The following is a 21,276-nucleotide window of genomic DNA, read 5'->3' as shown; positions in this document are numbered from 1 at the left end:
TCTTTGCAGCAGACTTTTGCCCAAACATATCTCTAAGGAATTTACACGAAATATTCTAATTAACAGATACAATTGCCTATCTGAGAGCTTATCTCCATCGTGGCAATCCCTGTGAAGCACTTTGATCGATTCTAGAAACAACCTTGAAACCATCTTCATCGGAATTGGCTGCATCACTTCTATCGGCTGTATCAGCTGTCCTCTGTCCGATCCATCTCAGCCGATGCCTTCGCAGCCGATGCATACTTTGTTTTTCAAAACCATCTCTTTATCGAATCCGCCTCGATCCCAACGTCGAACCTGGTTCACAACTTACCAAATTTGGTCGTCAACACCGCCACATGACACTTCTACAAACGCTCCTAGACCGCCACATGGCAATGCGTAATCTCACCGTCGATTTTCATTTAAATTGGTGGGCCCGAGAATTTAGTCCATTAGATTAGATGTAATGACAAAAAGATATCAACCATCAGTTTTCATTTAAATCGGTGGGTCCGATAATTTATACCATTAGATTAGATTAGATGTAGTGACAAAAAGATATCAACCATCAGTTTTCTTTTATTTTCAACCATCCGATACATTTTACACCGTATCCTACTCCACGTGGAAAAAAAATTCCATCTATTCCATCACGTATCCTAAAGCAAAGGTCCACTTTGTATTAACTTTTCAAACTTTTTATATCTCCGTATATATCTCGTATCTCCAGAAAAGAGGGTGCGTTAAGTCGTTGATCACACGGTCACACGCTAATTATGCCATACCCAACTTCTTCTAAGACACAGCAAGCTGGCGTGGTTCAGTGTCCACCTTTTTCGCCATGGTTGGAGTCCTCTAGGTCATGTTGGAAATTTGGTCATAATTCGGCATATTTTAATCCAAAATATTAAGACAATAAACATGATATTTGTAATTTGAGTAGATCTAGTGACAGTGCTAGATGTGTACAACATGAGCATGCTTAATATAAAATAAGCATCAACATAGATAAGAGAACGCAATAATACTGCGACCGACAGTTGTAGGAAACGAAGAACGAACGGTAATAGTGAAACGTTATACCCCGAGAATGGCTCTCTGCTAGAGTTTGAGACAGTATTGCCTCCGTTGGTGTTGATGAGAGGCTCCTTCTTCTTGTCTCTAGTGTTGTTGTTGTCGCCGGTTGTCGACATGTTGGTGAAGATAATGCAGAGCAGTCGCGCTTGAAGCGCTTCCCAAAAACTTGATCGCCCACCTACCTGTGCATGTTCTCAAGCGGACGGAGTTTCAGAGGCACCTGCTCGTTCCGATCACCCGTGCGCGCGAGATGAACAGAACCGGGGAAACAGAGAGACAGCGTAGAAACAGAAGGAGAGTATCACCAAGGAACAATAGTAAGAGGAAGACACACTCTTTGACAGCCTCCGCCTTGTGTTATATATAGAGAGAGATCTCCATTACCAGATCACAACTGAACAATGTCTAGTTATACCAGTGTTTCGATGGAGACTGTTAAGTTGAACTTCCACCTAGGAAAAGAGCTACACCAGATCACAACTGAACAACGGACTATGCCTTGAATTGTCAGTCTTGTGCGATTCAGGTTTCACTAAAGCCTTAACTGGTACTGGGCTGTTGTTTGCATCCCCTCTCTTTGGAGCATATAAGTCATACTCCTGGCCTTTTCATGAGTATCTAGAGATCACCCAGATCTCATAGACTGTGACTAGCAGTCGGACTCATATAGGTGTGTTCCTTCTAAGATGTTCTGTAGGCCAACATCTCTGCTTTATGAAAAGCCACTCGGATCACATTAAGCTGTATACCATCCTACCATACAGATTAGAAGAGAAGTGCATCATGAAGATAAGCTTATTTTAGGGTCTCTTCTCTTAGCTACACAATAGTTTGTTTCGCCATCCAAATTCACGGGATCTCCGATCACAATGGACAGGTTTCCACTATTGTGCAACTCTAAGTGGGTCTCAAGCCCATCTCCCTCGATGGACAGTCTATCACATTACATGGTAGCCCCTTGGTAAACTGATCTGCCAGATTTTTAGCCGTCTAGACATAGTCCAATGCTATCACTCCGGAGTTTTTCTTCTTTCTGACAGATTTCAATCTTCTTTTAACATGCCTGGATGACTTCATGTTGTCCTTCGAACTGTGCACTTTAATAATCACTGTTTGATTACCATAGTTCATCAGGATTGCTGGTACTGGTTTTTCAACCACCGGCAAGTCCATCAGGAGCTCACGAAGCCATTCGGCCTCAACTATGGCAGTATCTAAAGCTGTGAGTTCTGCTTCCATTGTTGACCTCATTAAGATGGTCTGCTTGCAAGACTTCCAGGAAACAACGCCCTCTCCAAGTGTGAACACATACCTACTTGTGGCCTTTATCTCATCAGCATCAAATATCCAGTTTGAATCACTATAGCCCTCTAGTACTTTTGGGTACCCGGCGTAGTGAATTCCATAGCTCATTGTCCCTTTTAGATAGCACGCATTACTCTTTCAAGAGCATGCCAATGATCATCTCCCGGATTTGAAATAAACCGGCTCAACTTGCTCACAGCAAATGAGATGTCAGGCCTCGTTGCACTAGTTAAGTACATCAATGAACCAATGATCTGGGAGTATATCAATTGATCCTTTCCTATTCTTTGGTTTTTCCTTAATAGCACACTAGGATGATAAGGAGTAGGAGCTGCCTTGCACTCACTATAACCAAAGCGACTCAGGACCTTATCCATATAGTGAGATTGCACAAGTGTAATCCCACCCTCATCTCCTCTCAGTAGTTTAATGTTAAGAATAACATCAGCCACTCCCAAATCCTTCATTTCAAAGCTTTTGGACAGAAAGTCCTTGACCTCCCCAATCACATTGAGACTGGTCCCAAAGATCAATATGTCATCGACATATAAACACAAGATCACTCCCTCTCCCCCACCGTAGCGATAGTACACACATTTGTCAGCTTCGTTCACAACAAAGCCAGCAGATGTAAGTGCATTGTCAAACTTCTCATGCCATTGCTTAGGCGCTTGTTTGAGACCATACAAGGACTTCAACAGCTTGCACACCATTCCCTCCTGACCTTCTAGTACATACCCATCTGGTTGATCCATATAGATCTCCTCCTCCAACTCTCCATTGAGGAAAGCTGTCTTAACATCCATCTGATGGACGAGTAGACCATAAGAGGCTGCCAGAGCGAGTAGTACTCGAATCGTGGTCAAGCGAGCAACCGGTGAATAAGTGTCGAAAAAGTCCTCGCCTTCTTTTTGGGTATAACCCTTGGCCACAAGCCTTGCCTTGTACTTTTTAATTGTTCCATCAGACCTAAGCTTTTTCTTGAAAACCCTTTTGCATCCTACAGTCTTGCACCCATATGGACGCTCGGCGACTTCCCAAGTACTATTAGACATAATTGAGTCCATCTCACTGCGTACCGCTTCCTTCCAATAGTCAGCGTCAGGAGATGAATATGCTTCTTCAATGGTTCTTGGAGTATCATCCACAAGATATACAATGTAGTCATCTCCAAAAGACTTTGCAGTCCTTTGTCTCTTACTCTTTCGAGTTGCTACAATGTTGTCCTCCTCAGGATTTTCCTCAAGCATTTGATCAATGTGTTCTATCGGCACAAAGTGCTCAGGAGATAAAATAGGTTCTTGACTAGAAGTGCTAGGTACATTTTTCATAGGAAATTCATTCTCAAAAAATGTGGCATCTCTGGACTCAGTAATTGTACCAACACGCATGTTGGGTACTCTAGAATTTACTATTAAGAACCTATATCCCACACTGTGGATAGCATAACCAAGGAACACACAATCTACGGTCTTTTGTCCAAGTTTACGCTTTTTGGCTATAGGTACATTTACCTTGACCAAACAACCCCATGTGTGCAGGTGAGAGTGATTTAATTTCTTCCTTTCCCATTCCTCGAATGGTGTTACTTCCTTATGCTTAGTAGGAATTCTATTCAGGACATGACACGCAGTCAATATTGCCTCACCCCACCATTCCTTGGAAAGTCCTGCAGTGTCTAACATAGCATTTACTATCTCAGTTAGAGTGTGGTTCTTTCTTTCAGCTACCCCGTTTGACTGGGGTGAATAGGGAGGCGTCCTCTCATGAATAATTCCATACTCTTCGCAAAAAGAATTAAACTCATTGGAAAAATACTCTCCACCCCTATCAGACCTCAACCGTTTGATTTTCCTTTCCAGATGGTTTTCTACCTCAGCCTTATCGATCTTAAAGTAATGTAATGTTTCATCCTTTGTTTTTAATAGGTACATATAGCAGAATCTAGTGCAATTATCTATCACTGTCATGAAATATTTCTTTCCCCATTTAGTCAACATGCCGTTCATTTCGCACAGATCGGAATGAACAAGTTCTAGTGGTGCCAAATTCCTCACCTCAGATGCCTTGTGAGGCTTGCGAGGTTGTTTCGATTGAACACAAGTATGACACTTAGAGCCTTTGACTAAAGTGAATTTTGGAATTAAACTCATGTTGGCTAAGCGTGTCATACAACCAAAATTCACATGATAAAGTCGCGAATGCCACACATTGGACTCATCATCATCATCGCTTACATGGTTCACAACTTTATTACACATATCATCCATGGAAAAGCGGGACAAGCCTCCGTTGTCATAACCTTTTCCAATAAACGTTCCATATTTAGATACGACACATTTATTGGATTCAAACACAAGTCTAAAACCATCTCTACACAGTAGAGAGCCGCTAACTAGATTCTTCTTTATTGAAAGGACATGCTGCACGTTCTTCAGCTGCACGATTTTTCCTGAAGTAAACTTCAGATCGACTGTACCAACACCATGAACAGCCGCAAGCGATCCGTTTCCCATCAACAAGGAGGAACCTCTCCTGACATGATAAGAAGAAAACAGGGAAATGTCGGCACACACATGAATATTAGCACCAGTATCAACCCACCAATCAGGTGAGTGATAGACAGAGAGAACTGTAGGTAAAAATTTACCATACCCCGATGTTCCTCCGCCCTCGCTAATGATCATGTTGGCAGACTTCTTGTCTTTGCGATCAGGACAATCCTTGGCCCAATGCCCAGGCTTGCCACACACAAAGAAATCTCCTTTTACCTTTCCCTTGCCTTTCTTCTTAAAATTGGTTGTAGCCTTAGGTTTGACGTCAGGTTTGACTTTCTTGTTGTTGTTGTTGTGAGATGCGTGAGGGTTCTTCTTCTGCACTAGAACCTCCATCATTCTTTTTTTGCCCCGGTTGTCCTTTGCCCTCGCCTTCTCCTCAACACCCAAAGAGCCAATGAGATCAGTAACGCTGAACTCTTGCCTCTTGTGTTTTAGAGAAGTAGCAAAGTCCGATCAAGAAGGTGGCAATTTGGCAATAACGCCACCCGCCACAAACTTGTCCAGCAACTCGCAGTTGCTGTTCTCAAGTTCCTTTGCCAGCATCTGAATTTCATGAGCCTGTTCCAATACAGAACGGTCATCGACCATGTTGTAGTCATAGAACTGCTCCATGACATACAGCTCGCTCCCGGCATCGGAAACCCTGAACTTGGCCTCAAGAGCATCCCACATGTCCTTCCCTGAAGGCATGTGCATATACACGTCCACAATACTGTCGGCGAGCACACTGATAAATGCTCCACGGAACAAGCAATCCGCAGCCTCGAACTTAGCCTCTTCCTCAGGGGAGAGAGGCGGTTCACTCGGTTTGCCCCGTGAAACAAAGAAACATTGCATCGCCGTCAACCACAAAAGTGCACGTGCTTTCCACCTTTTATAATTTGAACCATCGAAAGCATGTCGTTTTAGTGATGCAGCAAAGCCAACTACCGAAAAAGACCTATCAAGTTTTTGGATCGTTGGAAATTTGGTCGTAATTCGGCATATTTTAATCCAAAATATTAAGACAATAAACATGACATTTGTAATTTGAGTAGATCTAGTGACAGTGCTAGATGTGTACAACATGAGCATGCTTAATATAGAATAAGCATCAACATAGATAAGAGAACACAATAAAACTGCGACCGACAGTTGTAGGAAACGAAGAACGAACAGTAATAGTGAAACATTATACCCTGAGAATGGCCCTCCGCTGGAGTTTGAGGCAGTATTGCTTCCGTTGGTGTTGACGAGAGGCTCCTTCTCCTTGTCTCCAGTGTTGTTGTTGTCACCGGTTGTCGACATGTTGGTGAAGATGATGCAAAGCAGTCGCGCTTGAAGTGCTACCCAAAAACTTGATCGCCCGCCTACCCGTGCAGGTTCTCAAGCGGACGGAGTTTCGGAGGCACCTGCTCGTTCCGATCACCCGTGCGCGCGAGATGAACAGAACTGGGGAAAGAGAGAGACAACGTAGGAACACAAGGAGAGTATCGCCAAGGAACAATAGTAGGAGGAAGACACACTCTTTGAGAGCCTCTGCCTTGTGTTATATATAGAGAGAGATCTCCATTACCACACAAATAAATCTCATTTGTTGTGAAGGTTACCACAAAATAAATTTCATTTGTTATGAAGGTTACCACATAATGAATCTTTCATTTGTTGTGAAGATTACAACAAATAAACCTTTCTTTTGTTGTGGAGGTTACAACTCAATGAATCTCTCATTTGTTGTGGAGGTTACAACACAATGAATTTCATTCGTTAATGGTGACTTTATTCTCGTCTGTTACAAAACGGAAGAGCAGCAGGCAGGCTCGGCTCGGTCGGCCGCCTCGCCTCGCGACGCCCACGGCCGAGGCCGACTCAACGCGCGTGCATGCGTGTGGCAGTCCAACCATCACCTCAACCGGTCAACAGTTGAGATTCTTCTATCTAAATTTTCAAGACAGTATTATTCTCTCTAACATTACTTGTGGCCTCTTGAGATTTTAATTGAATTAAATTGGGCCTAGCGCATTTATTCCAACAGGTCAATCCATCAATCAAAAGGACGATTGGAAGAAGCAAATTAAGACCAGCAATTTTTCACAGATTTGGCGATCAGCAATATTTATTTACGAACCTTGATTGTTCATCTTTTTTTAAATAAAAATAAAAATATGTTAACATATTCTTTGATTAAAAAAATATCACATGGAACATATTCTTTCTCTTTTCATGTCATTCTCATCGAAATTGTCTTAACAATTAAAAAAAATTGACAGCATAGATTATTTTATCGTATATTAAACGTTGAACATGCATGGATGAGTAAGATCTACAATAAAGGAAAACAATAATAAGACCCATATTAACTCATATGTTTATGCCCCGCAAAAAAAAACTCATATGTTTATGAAGAATTATAGCTTGAGTAAATATTATTCCATGTGGTTCTCAGGACGTAAGCTATTGGATTTTCTCTTAATCATTCCGTAAAGGGTGCAATGTATGAACAATAAGTATGATAGTATTGCTGAGTTGAGATGGCTCTGTTGGCAATATAGCTCGACTGGCTTACTTACCATGCAATCCTTTATGAGTGTACTGACAATGAACTTAAATGTTAAAATTGTGCTTCATACTGTTCCTAAGGAAGATGGGTACATCGTTTCAAGCCATCATAGTAGAAAGCCATAGCGCCTATACTATGCTTCATCTATTACACGAGCATTTATATCTAATTTTAATGGTTTTATCTATTAATTGGTAAAAATGATATTTTTAAATATTTATACATGCATTTGGACACAAGTCATACATGAGCATTTTATTTTGGTACGAAGTGAAGAAGGACTTCTTATTTTATTAATGATCTATTATATTTATTTTTAGGTACAAATGCAATTCTATCTATTAAAAAGACACCGACAATGAAAATAATTAGTGGCCATAGGCGACCATATATGTAAGCAGAATAAAGTGTTTTTTTCTTTTTTTATGAGTATAATTAAGGTAATCTACGATCCTTATAGTAAATATGGTGAGATATAACTTTTTTTAGCATTCTTTTTATAAACAACAAATAAATTACCCGTGCAACTGCGCGGATTTCCTTTCTAGTTATTGAAAAAAGTAGTAATGATGATATTTAGATAAATGGTATTTAAGAGATAAAACTTCTCGTTTTATATGCTGAAGGTAGTTAGGATGGTAGAAGTTTATATTTTTGGAACAAAATTCAAACTCTAGAATTGAGTTCCTTTTTTGGGGCGGAGGGAGTATGGGTTAATATGTTTTATTGATTGGATTTGCTTAAAAACTTTTGCAATTTTTTTGCTCCCAAAACTTTCAGATTTGTGACCATTGGATTGCCTCGAAATTTTTGCATGAAAGGAAAAACTTGCTAGAAAGAAATTTTCACACATATCACACGTAAGATTTTAGTGCTAGCTAACCAAACCGTTATATAAATTATATCGTAATTCCAATGTAGTTATAATGCAGTTACAGTATAATTACACTTTAATGATATTATAGTTACATCTTAATGTTTTTGACTCAAGAAACTTGTGACAAGTTTTTCAGATACTCCCTTTATTGATTCCAAGTTACGAAATTATTGCATTAAGAAAATAACAAAACAAGACTCTACGTTAAAAATTAATGATTAATTCATAAGTTCTACTCCCTCCGTCCCATATAAGAGATTTTGGAGAGATGTGATACTTTCTAGTACTATCCTCCAAAATCCCTTATATTATGGGACATAGGAAGTATTTTTTAATCATATAAAAAGCCACAATTAGTTTAGTCTCCATATCAACTGCAAAAGCACAACTCAATATTGGATAGTTCCAAATTTTAAAATTATTGTATAGTGAAAAACATACAAGTATAACTCGATATCGATATTTAGTAATTTATAATTTCACAACTAAAGAAATTTAAATTAAGAAAATTATTCCTTGTAAAAAAGTACTAAATTGAAACATTTGTCGGAACTAAAATTTAAGCAAGTGATTTTTTTAATATTGTTTAAAATGTAATATAACAATATCGTGCAACGCACAATTTGACGGTTAGTCGTTATTAAAAACAATAATATTGAGGCTCTTCGGTGCAGCTATGCTATGGCCTACAGCTATACAGCCGCAGCGGATTCATATTTCTGTCACGCTGATAATGGGGAAAATATGCGAGTAAAATTTTTGTCCTCACATATCTTTTCCGACACATATTTTCTCCAGGATTGTAACGTCCCCGCCTCTCCTAGGCTAGGCCCACTTACATAGGTAATAGACTGCCCCTCACAGATCTTTTCTGCGCACTTTGTGCTCAGTCGGGAAGAATTTCCCGATCGGTCACCCATCCCTAAATTACTCCAGGCCAAGCAACCTCAGAGTTCTTTAGAGATCGACTTCCGAAAGAGAAGTTGCAACTTGTTGATATGAATATTCTATTAATTTTATTAAGCGCTAGGCCGGGATGTCACCGGGATTCCGCTGGTGCATCTACAGCAGCAAGCCTAAGGACCAGAATACCATATGGCCAAATGGCCAAAGAAGAGAGGTCCAGTCTTGGGTTCACGAGGGACAAGCCAGTTGGGGCATCCATGACTAAAGGCGCTCTGGCAAGGCGACAACGAACCATGGCTAGCCGCACACCTCACCCTTGGTCGCCCGGATCATATCTCCTAGAAGCCCGTGGGCATGTGCACAGTGCACCGGGATAAATGTGTATCTCCGGCTTCCACGTCGCCGCGATCTCATCTTCCGCCGCCGCGCCCCGCAACAACCCGGGCCGTCGACGTCATCGACGACGTGTCGACGTGTATAACACACACTCCTCTAGACTGCAAAGCTAGTCCCTACGCCTCCTCACCTTCTTGCTCTTGCTGCGCGCGCGCGAGGAGAAACAGAGTTAGAGGCGATGGCGGCGAAGGAGCTCCACTTCTTGCTGGTGCCGCTGGTGGCGCAGGGCCACATCATCCCCATGGTGGACCTGGCGCGCCTCCTCGCCGGCCGCGGCGCGCGCGTCACGGTGGTCACCACGCCGGTGAACGCCGCGCGCAACAGGGCGGTCGTTGAGGGAGCGCGGCGGGAAGGGCTCGCCGTCGAGCTCGCCGTGATCGCCTTCACCGGCCCGGAGTTCGGCCTGCCGGAGGGCGTGGAGAACATGGACCAGTTGGTGGACATCGCCATGTACCTGGCTTTCTTCAAGGCCGTGTGGAACATGGTGGCGGCGCTCGAGGCGTACGTGCGCGGGCTGCCTCGCCGCCCGGACTGCGTCGTCGCCGACGCCTGCAACCCGTGGACGGCGGCCGTGTGCGAACGCCTCGCCATCCCGCGCCTCGTGCTGCACTGCCCCTCCGTCTACTTCCTCCTCGCCATCCACTGCCTCGCCAAGCACGGCGTGTACGACCGCGTCGCCGACCAGCTCGAGCCGTTCGAGGTGCCGGGCTTCCCCGTGCGCGCCGTCGTCAACACGGCCACGTGCCGCGGCTTCTTCCAGTGGCCCGGCGCGGAGAAGCTGGCGCGCGACGTGGTCGACGGCGAGGCCACCGCCGACGGCCTGCTCCTCAACACGTTCCGCGACATCGAGGGCGTCTTCGTGGACGCGTACGCGTCGGCGCTCGGCCTGAGGGCGTGGGCCATCGGGCCGACGTGCGCCGCCAGGCTGGACGACGCCGACGCCAGCGCCAGCCGTGGCAACCGCGCCGTCGTCGACGCCGCCCGGATCGTCTCGTGGCTCGACGCCCGTCCGCCGGCGTCCGTGCTGTACATCAGCTTCGGCAGCCTCACGCACCTCCGGGCGACGCAGGCGATCGAGCTCGCCCGCGGCCTGGAGGCGTCAGGGCGGCCGTTCGTGTGGGCGATCAAGGAGGCGAAGGCCGCCGCCGTGAGCGAGTGGCTCGACGGCGAGGGGTACGAGGAGCGCGTCAGCGACAGGGGCCTCCTGGTGCGCGGGTGGGCGCCGCAGGTGACCATCCTGTCCCACCCGGCGGCGGGCGGGTTCCTGACCCACTGCGGCTGGAACGCGACGCTGGAGGCCATCTCCCACGGCGTGCCGGCGCTGACGTGGCCCAACTTCTCCGACCAGTTCAGCAGCGAGCAGCTGCTCGTCGACGTGCTCCGCGTCGGCGTCAGGTCGGGCGTCACGGTGCCTCCCATGTTCCTCCCCGCCGAGGCCGAGGGCGTGCAGGTCACCAGCGCCGGCGTGGTCAAGGCGGTGACCGAGCTGATGGACGGCGGAGAGGAGGGGACGGCGAGGAGGGCGCGCGCCAAGGAGCTCGCCGCGAAGGCCAGGGCGGCGATAGAGGAAGGCGGGTCGTCGCACGCCGACCTGACGGACATGATCGGATATGTCTTGGAACTGTCAGCGAAGAAGCGGCAGGAGAGGGACGCCGGCGAGACGGCCCAGCAGCCGCCGCCATCTCCGGCGGAGCTCGGAGACATTAGCGGCGACGGCGACAAGGTCGAAGCAGATCCTGCCTTGTCAGTACAATCGTAGATAATACAGTGTGTTACTAGATTACTAGATTGATGATGATGTAATTAGCGCACATTTAGGTTGTTACATTATTAGTTAATCACGAATTCGAAAACATGTATAACAATTATCCTCAAAAGAATATAACCTACTATCTCCGTCCTAAAATATACTTCGAATCTAACGGGATATACGTCCTAAAATATATAGCAATTTTTAACTGGATGAGACATATCCTAATACGACGAATCTAAATAGACGTCTGTCCAAATTCGTAATACTAGATATATCCCGCCCACTTAAAAATTGTTATATTTTGAGACAGAGGAAGTAGTAACTTTTATTTGATGAGAAATATACTACTCGCTCCGTTTCATATTATATTGTTGCTCATATTCATATATATTCATATAGAAGCAGGGGTGGAGGTAGGCCTAGGGCAGCTAGGGCTTGAGCCCTAGACCTGCCACCAAAAACTTGCTTAAATTTTGTTGATTCACCATGTAAATTTTTCAGAAAACTAATACTCCATTAGTCGGGTCCTTTCTTAGCCCTAATCTTATATAATTTCTGGCTCAGCCGCTGTATAGAAGTTAATGTGAATCTAGACACATTTATATGTAAACATCTATATGTATATGAGTAATGCTAGAAAGTGTTATATTAATTAATTGTGAAACGGAGGACGTAGTATCTTGTGCTTTAAGTAAATTCTAAGGTCTACTTGTGCTACACATTTACAAGATTTTCTTACTCAAAGTCCTACAGTGCAAAATTTAAATCATTGGATTGGATCCAACATCTATCCCACTGCCTCATATATATCGTACCTATCTTCACTGATTTCTCCCGGACTCCGGAGAGGATTGAGCCGCATGCACACGCTCGCCTGACATCTCCAACCTCGTCGCTGCAGTCCGCACACCCTGGTCCATGTCATGCGTCCATGATCACTCCACGGCCGGTATCACTTGTGTGCCATGCAATTCTGCTATCTCGATATCCGTACTTTCATTTTGGCTACATTAATTATGACTCCTCCATACGCGGCTACCTCGATCGCGATTACATCATGCCATTCACAGCGCGGTGAGGTGGCGTTCGCCCTCACGTTGCCAGTTCAGAGATTCCGAGCCATGTCGGCGTAGAGCGAGCCCCTGTGAAGATCAGGGAGCTTCATTTGGCCACCTGAACCTCGTTAGAACCTGTCAGGACGTACCCTCGTGACGCGCGAGAAGAAGGGCGAAACAACGTTGGTGAGGCTGTGTCCCAAACATGAAGCCACGGTCCCCTCACCGCCATCGTATCGAGCTGCAACCACCTTCGTCAAGGCCACCCCGCCGTCGTTGAATGGCAGCAGCTGCCATCGAGGCCACGCCTACCGTGAAGGGGGCATGGGATTGCTGTCGTTGTGCCGCCACTACCGCCTTCCAAGGCCAGATCCGGCAACTCTCAGGCCGGATCTTGCGAGGAGGATCATGGAGTGGCCGTCGTCGAGTCGCTGCCAACTCGGTCGAGCTACGGAGATGGGGAGGGGAAGCGGCGGAGATGGGGAGGGAGAGATGCGTTGCCAGTTGGGGGAGGCACATCGGTGCTGCTAGTAGGAGAGGGAGAGAGTGGCACCGCCCATGGGGGAAGGGGAGCGGCCGAGATGGGGAGGAGCTGTGTCGACGGTTTTGCAAAGGTTAGTGGCGCCGTGGGAACTAAGAAGAAAATGAGGCGGCGGATTGCGTTGGTGGAGCCTGGGCAACAAAGATAAAGAATTTCTGTCTTTAGATTTTTATGGATCTGATTCGAGGCCAAAATGCATTGTAGGCCTTATGTCTTGAGGTCTACTTGGTAGCCCAGGTCAGACGGAATTAAGGACGCATTGCCATTGCCTTCATGATAATGGCTACCTCGACTACCGCACAAATAACTATCATTTGTGCTGAACACTTTTATTGTTTCTTCTCCAATCTAAAAAAATTGTTCGCGTTACTCGCGCTTAAGAGTATAAATATGATAGTTACAGGAATATAAGAATACGATTAATTTGTTTCCAGTTATTTCTTATCGCTAGTCCATTCCCTTATCTGTCAATATACTGCTATGTATACTTGCTCCTAAGATTAAATATAATAATTCACATTATATAATAATCCCCTCTCCCACATGTCACACAAACCAGGAACATCCCAATTTTGGGCTGGCCTAAGAAAAGTAAAAGATCAATTTTTTCAGTATGGATCTTTTTAAACCTGGTAATTGGATGAAAATAAGATTTTGGGAAGACACATGGTTGGGCTTGCAATCTCTCAAATATCAATATCCTTCTCTGTACAATGTGGTCCGAAAAAGACATTCTACTTTGGCAGAGGTTATGAGCACAACACCGTTGAATGTTTCATTCCGACGATCAATTGTAGGACCAAAGTTAGTTGAGTGGAATGATTTGATCTCTCGACTAGCTAACATAACCCTGTCAAATGAAAAGGATTGCTTTATTTGGTCGCTACATAAAAATGGCCATTTTTGGGTCAAATTCATGTATAATGCGATCATCAATTCCAATGTAAGAATCCACAAGAGGATCTTATGGGAGGTAAAGGTACCACTAAAAATCAAAGTATTTATGTGGTTTCTTCAAAAAAAGTAATCTTGACAAAAGATAATCTCATAAAGAGAAATTGGAGGGGAAACAAGCAATGTTGTTTTTGTAATACACAAGAGACCATCCAACATCTTTTCTTTGACTGTCATGTTGCACGTTTTACTTGGCGATGTGTCTTCTTTGCCTTCAACATCCCCCCTCTTCATAGTTTTTAACCATAAAAAAATGCCTAACATCATGCAGATTATCTTCATGTGTTCCAATTGGCTCCACTCTTGGTGTATGATGCTTTCACAGGAACAACAGGATACTATGCGCATTGGTGCTACACGCTTGTAATTAGTAGCCAAGGAACTTTTATTCCAGTTTGGATGGCGTAGTACCTACAGAATTTCGTGATAGAATCTACATGATTTTGAAAAAAATATTATTTTAGTAGATCATATCATCGGCAGAAGTTGGGGGTTTGTCCCATCTCGTCTTTTTTAACTTTTCTGTTCACGTCTGAATTTTTTGGCTGTGTGCCTATGGGCAGAGGCCGGAGATGTAACCCATTTCCATTATAAAAAAAAAATAGTAATCCCTTGTTCTCTAGCATTCAACACTATCAAATATCAGTATGAAATCCATACATTTGATACTTGTATTGACAATCAACTTGCCAAATTATCACAAAACTTGTCGCCAAGTTTGACCGGGTGACGCATGAGAACAAAAAGGGATAGGATGCGAGTACGTGGCATGTAATGTGTGCGTATAATGTACCGGACAAACTAACTTCCTATTGGACCCACTCATATGGGGCTCTCTGATTCTCTCTATTAAAAAATCCACTTGTATGTTCAGATTTAAACCCAGAAATGAAATGGAAGGAGTACAGCTAATTAAGTTCGTCGTCGACGTTAGCGTTACCACTACGTTTCTGCTAGGGGATGACGACAAGGGCAGGCAATAATCGACCACTGCAATTTGCAAGCAAGGCCCAATTCGCGACGGTTTCCAGTTCGAGAAAACGATCTCGAAATGAATGGCCTGAGAGGGGATGGGTGGAGACAAATCTGTTTGTGTCTCGCTTCCACACCTTACCTGCCAGGTAGTAGCATTTTCACGCGATTTTATTGGAACTATACGGGACAGTCTATTGGTCAATCGCCTGTAAAAAGTCAGATCCATTAGTCGATTCTACTAACCGTTGGATATATACATCCAATAGCTATACAACAATAGCAAAAAGTGGCCCGTGGATCACTAATCCTGCTTAAACGGGCTCTTGGGTCATTATCGGGTTCACCCGTCCACTCCAATAGGTTTCGGAGTAAGTCTATTTTGAGTCCCTTATGTCTTGCCCATCGTTGAATTGCATCACTCAACTGTAAAACCGGGTATAACACGTCTCCCAGAAACCGGTGCAAATTAACTCCTTTAGTGGTTTTGAAAGCTTTTTTTTTTGCTGACATGGCATGTTGACTTGTCCGAGTATGCTGATGTGGTATCCCAATCAATAAAAAATAAAAAAATAATAAAAAAAGGGTCTCACATGTAAACGACAAGAGTAAAAATAAAAAATGGTGGGACACACATGTCAACCCCACTTCTCCCTTTCTTCCTCCTCTCCTCCCTTCTCCGATTCTCCCCATGCAAGACTAAAGGGTGGTGGCGGCGGCCGCGCCGCCACCTCATGGCGACCTTGACTATAAACCCTAAAAGTCATCGTCTGTCTCAGAGAACTAGAGGTTGGGGTTAGAGTGCGCCGCCGCAGTGGGAGGTTTGATGGCTCCGAGTGCGGAAGGCCGTTGTCGGCACCTTTGTCGGAAGAGGAACAAGGCGGCGACGCCTCGTCGGGCAGTGAGACAACCACGTGTGGAAAGAGGACCTCATTAGCCAGCCGTGACGTGTGTGGGGAGGAGATCGTCGGCCGGCTGCTCGCGGGTTCTGTGGTGACACCGCCCCTTCCCCTTTCCTCAACAACCGCATATGCCGCTGTCTCCCACCATGGCTCCTATCGCTGCCATCGATGTCGAGACACTGCTGCCTGCTAGGTCCTACTCCTCCTGTTGCCGGCCCCAACCACGCCCTCCCATGGCGGAGACCGCCGCTGAGCTACCGGATTTGTGTGGCTGTCGCGTTTTCTCGCCGATCCGGGAGGTGTAGTTGGAGGCGGCGTTGGTAATGCCTAGGTTGAGCTCCGCAAATCTCGACAAGGGGAGCGAGGTCTCCATCTCCTCCCTTTGGACCGACAGTGACGAGAGGAGCCAGCTCATCGTCGGCTGCAACGGCGATTCGACGACCCATCCCACCAAGAGGAAGAAGAAGAGGTGACTGAAGAAGCTAATCACCAAGAGGAAGGAGAAGAAGCTCAAGGAGGATTCCTCGGAGGTCTCCTCCCATGGCGAGCTCAAGCAGCCAGACAACGGCAAGGTTGTCGGCAACGCCGCCAAGCAGCTGTAGCCGTCGCCGTCGGCGGAGCTGACCATAGAGGAGGCACCATGCTGTCCTAGCTCATGAGCCCCTCCCCCGCGCGTGCTGCGGCCAGCGAGCTCCTCCCCCCGTGCACACCGTGGTAGGTGAACCCGCACCTGCACGTGCGCCGCAGCCAGCGAGCCTCTCCCCTGATGTCCGTGCCTGCATCCTTCTGCGGTCCACGCCCCTCTTGCGCCTTTGGTGCCTCCCCTGGTTGCACGCCCCTTGGTAGAGGTTGTGCTTTGTGCGCGGAGAGAGATGGGAGAAGAGAGAGGTGAGTGGTGGAGGGGGAAGAAGAGAAGTGCCACTTATATGTGGGCGCTGACATATTTTTTTTAAGTTTTTCAGATGACAAGGCTGCCTCGTCAGTGAAACCACTGTCAAAAACCACCAAGGGAGTCATTTTTCACTAGTTTTACACCTGGGGGAGGCAATATACTGGTTTTGTGGTTGAGGGATCAAGACATGAGGAAGGCAAAATAGACTTATCTCATAGGTTTCTGGTTATGTTTTGTTTCATGGCCCATGTTTTGGTGTGGGCTGACACCATAAACTAATTTTCTGGGTACGCATGCTACGATTTGGGGCTACTTTTGCCATTCACATGAAGCTAGTGGGAAAAAAGCACCAGATTCATCCCATGGGGAGAATAGAAACAAGAAGGTGATAAATCGATAAAGGCAGATGGGCGAGAGTGGATGAAAAAACATTAGTTGCACAAATTTATCACTGACCTTGCATAAAATTTATAACGTCAACTACAACATCTGGAAGTGCAACTAGCATACCTGCATGTCTGCAACTACAAATTGTAGTTGAAAAAAAAACCTCTCTAAATATAAAATAAGGGACAGAAAAAATTGCATGTAAACAGAGTTCCAAAGAATAGACATCACAAAAATTACATGTCAGAGCACTGAACTCTGTCCATTCTTCATACTTTGATACTTGATGGTTAGGGAGGTCGGTGCACCCCCTAGCCGTCATTAAGAGTAGTTATGGAGTTGACACGTGGAGGATGGAGGCCGAGGGGTGCCACTCCTTGTTTGGCCGAACCAGGGAAACCGCCTTCAGTGGATGACAGGTGAGCCCCTTGGTCGGTGCATGAGAGTTTGGTCCCACTTTAAGTCGGTTTGGTCTGACTTGTGGGACCATTCATCCGTGTGCTCGCACATGATTCGCCGCACATGTGTTTCTTTGCATGCCAGCTCATTTCTCATTTAATATAGTGTATAATTCCTGCATCCGTAGTATTTCTGCAATACAAGTGGAACTACATTATTTATAAATGATATACGTGTAAGAAATGCTAGTTCTCCCCTTATTTATTAACATAGTTGACAGTCGAAATCGATACTTAACCACAATCTGCTGCCAACACTTCCTCAATTGGCTCGGAATCGGGGTATAGGTTCCGTCAAAGAGTTTCACGATCGTAAGATCGGGATGGAAACACATTTATCCCGAGTTTGATGTTGATGATACCGGTTTGCGGCACATCTGTAAGAAGTTTTTCTATGGGATGGTCTATGAGAATATAGAATTTGGAGAATTTGAATGCATGAAAATCCAGGATAGCCTCGACATCTTTTTGTCTTATTGGCACAACGAAGAATAACATGACCTTCGATGAAAAGAATAGATGGGCTTCGGAAGGTTTTATCCATTGGTGCTAATGGTTCATCCCCTAAGAAATTTAATGCAAAGGTTATGGACATAATGTTCGAACCAATAGTGGGATTATAAAGGGTTTGCACCATGACCTCTCTCACAAGATAAGGAATAGTTAAGGATGGGAACAAAAATCTGAATTGCTTGAGAGGAAAGTTTCACCTCCCTTAACCACTCATCACTCACGATGGTAGTTAATTCCTACACCATCTCTTTGAGGAAAATTTTCTCGAGTGGTACAGGAGAACTACACAAGACTGGTGGTCTCTTTTGGCAAGAATAGTTTGAGGTATTTCCATAATCTTCAAAAAAAAGTTACCCTGAAACAGGAAAGGGAATTTTGAAGGCTGAATTTCTTCTTTGTCCTGTTTCCATGGTTTGGGTGAGGATTCAACGGTTGAAATTTTGGATGTGGAGGATGTATGTTCCAATTTGACGGTTGATGGCTCCTCATTTGTATCCTCGATTTCCTGGATATTGTCGCAACAAACAAAAGAGGTGTTCTCCAGGATACGATCTAAGAGTTTCCTTCCTTTTGATGTTGTTTTGTGTGCGAACGAACTTCCGGTGGATGTAACAAGATACATGGCTTGCCTAAACCCAACCAAAAATGTTGTAACAACACATGATCGGGCAGAGACAAGTCTGGCCATCTTGAGTTAAGAAGAAAAACCGAGCCTAGGCTACACCGATGGATTCCTTCTCATTTTGTCGGAAGCGGAGAACCTCCATACGTAGAGAGACTACACGCGTTAGTGGGAAGACACCAAGGCAGAACCTGCTTTTTAATTCCTCTCATTCGCCATGTAATATTTTAACGTATGCATGTACCACTTTTTCCCCTCTGTAAGATTTACGATTTCCACTTTAAGGTTTCTTGTGTCATGCCCGCTATTGTTAGGCATGAACACAATTGCTTAGGATCATGCGGATGATGGTAGGGATTTTTTCTTCCGCGCCCGATGTTGGTATTTCTTACAATCACAGATAAATTCGCAAGAGTATTCCCAGGAGTATCGTATTTATATTTTCGCAGGGAAGGCAATAGTATAAAGATATGTTCTTTCTTTTATATCTCTTAATCAATGTATAATTAATTCACCATAGTTTAAATAGAGGTTAGGATAAATAATGATATGGTAGTGGACACACACAAAGGATTCACGTCTATAAAAATATCTAGTACGGAGTTTTCTTTAGATAACTATGATTCATATGTACTTTTATAGTAATCATGTCTAGTATACACTTAACTTATCCATGGTTACTGTTGGTATTTCTTAACGACATTATTAGAAATATAATTCCCAGCAGTGGCGCAGAAATATTTCTGGTATATTGTGGTTACAGAGTTCATCTGCAAGCGTACGGATATACCATTGTAGCATTTCACCCGAGAGTATTCCAAGGGTATCGTATTTATTTTATCCCGTGGGAAGATCATGTAGAGAGAACTAGACTAATAATTTATATATTGCTTGTGATAATCATATTCTAAGCAGGGGTTAAGATAATCCAAGGGTAGAGTGGCACACAAGCATTAACTACTCATTCTCAATATATATATTATCTAGGCTAGGTGGAAAGAAAAGAGAAAGATAATCTATTCCTATACTTATAATATACATAGTATACATACATCCTAGTTAACTAATATACTAGCTAATACCCTCTTTCCGATGCCCTCCTGGTACTTCGAGAAGCCACCCCTGACTGCCGAGTTCCTTATGACAGGCCATCATGACCATACAACCGGAGCTAAATACAGACGAATACCCTTCCCAGGGAGTTAACTTAGGATTATATATAGGCGCGGAGGAATACCCGTACTGAGCTGTCACCATCAGTGGCCAACCACTCATCCGCAATATATAACCCTAAATAATGATATCCCGTAATCTAGACACCACGCCTAAACTACCAGATACTACTCTAATATCATCGTCATGGCATAGAGTAATTGCATAAGCAAATTATACCCGTACCAAAGCATCTCCCAGATAAGCTAGTCGTACATTCAGTATAACAAGAACATAATGTAAAGTAGGTACTCATATATTTGGAAAGTATTTCAATACCATAAATGTATTTAGAAGAGTATTCTAATAAAAGTACAAAGCTTACAAAAGAGAAGAGAAAAGCTGCTAGAGCTATACCCGAACTCTTTCGAAGGCTTCCGGACTCCGATTTCTACTCTATTCCTATTCCACCAACTAGATACTACTAAACTAAGCTTGAGAGAAATGAGAGAGCTATTGCTTGAGGTGTGTGTGAAGTGAAGAGAGTGAGCTCCTTATATAGAGGCAGTTATGACGGTTGTGGAAGGGGAATTGTCCGGAGTGCCCTCCAACTGTCATTGGGATGCAATCCTGGACGTCCATGCTAAAACCTGGATCCAACAGCGCCAGGATTGGTTCAGCCTCGGCCGAACCTGGGGCTGGCCCAATCCAGCCCAATTTCGGCTGGTGGCCTCCTCTATTGCTCCCTCCGCAGACTTGTGAATTTTGGCCCAATTCATCGTGTCAGTTCTGAGTTCTTGGCCCATCTATTCATAAGTCTGGTTCTCGACATCGTCCGATTGATTTATCATCTAAGTTGATGTCGATTCTCCTCCACTTTATTGTCATTCTCAGCAAAAGGTTAGTAAACCTAATACTAGTGGAAAATTATTACTCTAACATACTTATGCATTGTAAGCATCACTAGTTCTCTCCTATTTTGGTAGTATTGACGGTTGAAACTGATCGATAACGACCGTCAACAGTTACAACATAGGACATAGTTCCATGCACCCAGGTACTACCGAGAGACCACTCCCTGCTGGTCTGCCAGCGTGGTTATGGCATTTACGCACTCTTATGTCATACCCGAACGAGGAGGAATACAAAGGACGGACATGGCTGTCAAACCTGCTGCCTACCTCACTTTTCCGTGTGGCAGACTCACATCCAACGGCATTTATCTAGCCTAAAAACCATGCTTATGCCAGTAAATAATATCACTAACTCCTCAAGGACTTTCACCTTACCGATGAACAAGTTGAAGCTAGAGCAACCTATAAAGGTCATTGGACCATTACCGTAGCATTGATCGACTAGCCTAGGATGAAACAGATATACAAAGCATACACTACTCTTAGAACACATACTCAATAAATAAATATATAAACCA

General features: G+C 44.5%; 1 protein-coding gene across 1 annotated transcript; it reads left to right on the top strand.

Moving 5' to 3' along the window:
- Positions 1 to 9,598: 9,598 nt before the first annotated feature.
- Positions 9,599 to 11,551, top strand: LOC127785987 (UDP-glycosyltransferase 73C1-like). The gene has a single exon (XM_052313307.1). It carries the CDS (start codon positions 9,822 to 9,824, stop codon positions 11,400 to 11,402), a length of 1,581 nt encoding a protein of 526 aa, XP_052169267.1. The 5' UTR covers positions 9,599 to 9,821; the 3' UTR covers positions 11,403 to 11,551.
- The last annotated feature ends 9,725 nt before the right edge of the window (positions 11,552 to 21,276 follow it).

Source organism: Oryza glaberrima, chromosome 10, assembly GCF_000147395.1.
Source record: "Oryza glaberrima chromosome 10, OglaRS2, whole genome shotgun sequence".
Lineage (NCBI taxonomy): Eukaryota > Viridiplantae > Streptophyta > Magnoliopsida > Poales > Poaceae > Oryza > Oryza glaberrima.
This window is presented reverse-complemented; position numbering and strand designations above follow the sequence as displayed.

What these genes read in the sequence shown, in the direction of transcription:
- LOC127785987 (XM_052313307.1), top strand. Translation starts at nt 9,822, where the DNA reads ATGGCGGCGAAGGAGCTCCACTTCTTGCTGGTGCCGCTGGTGGCGCAG.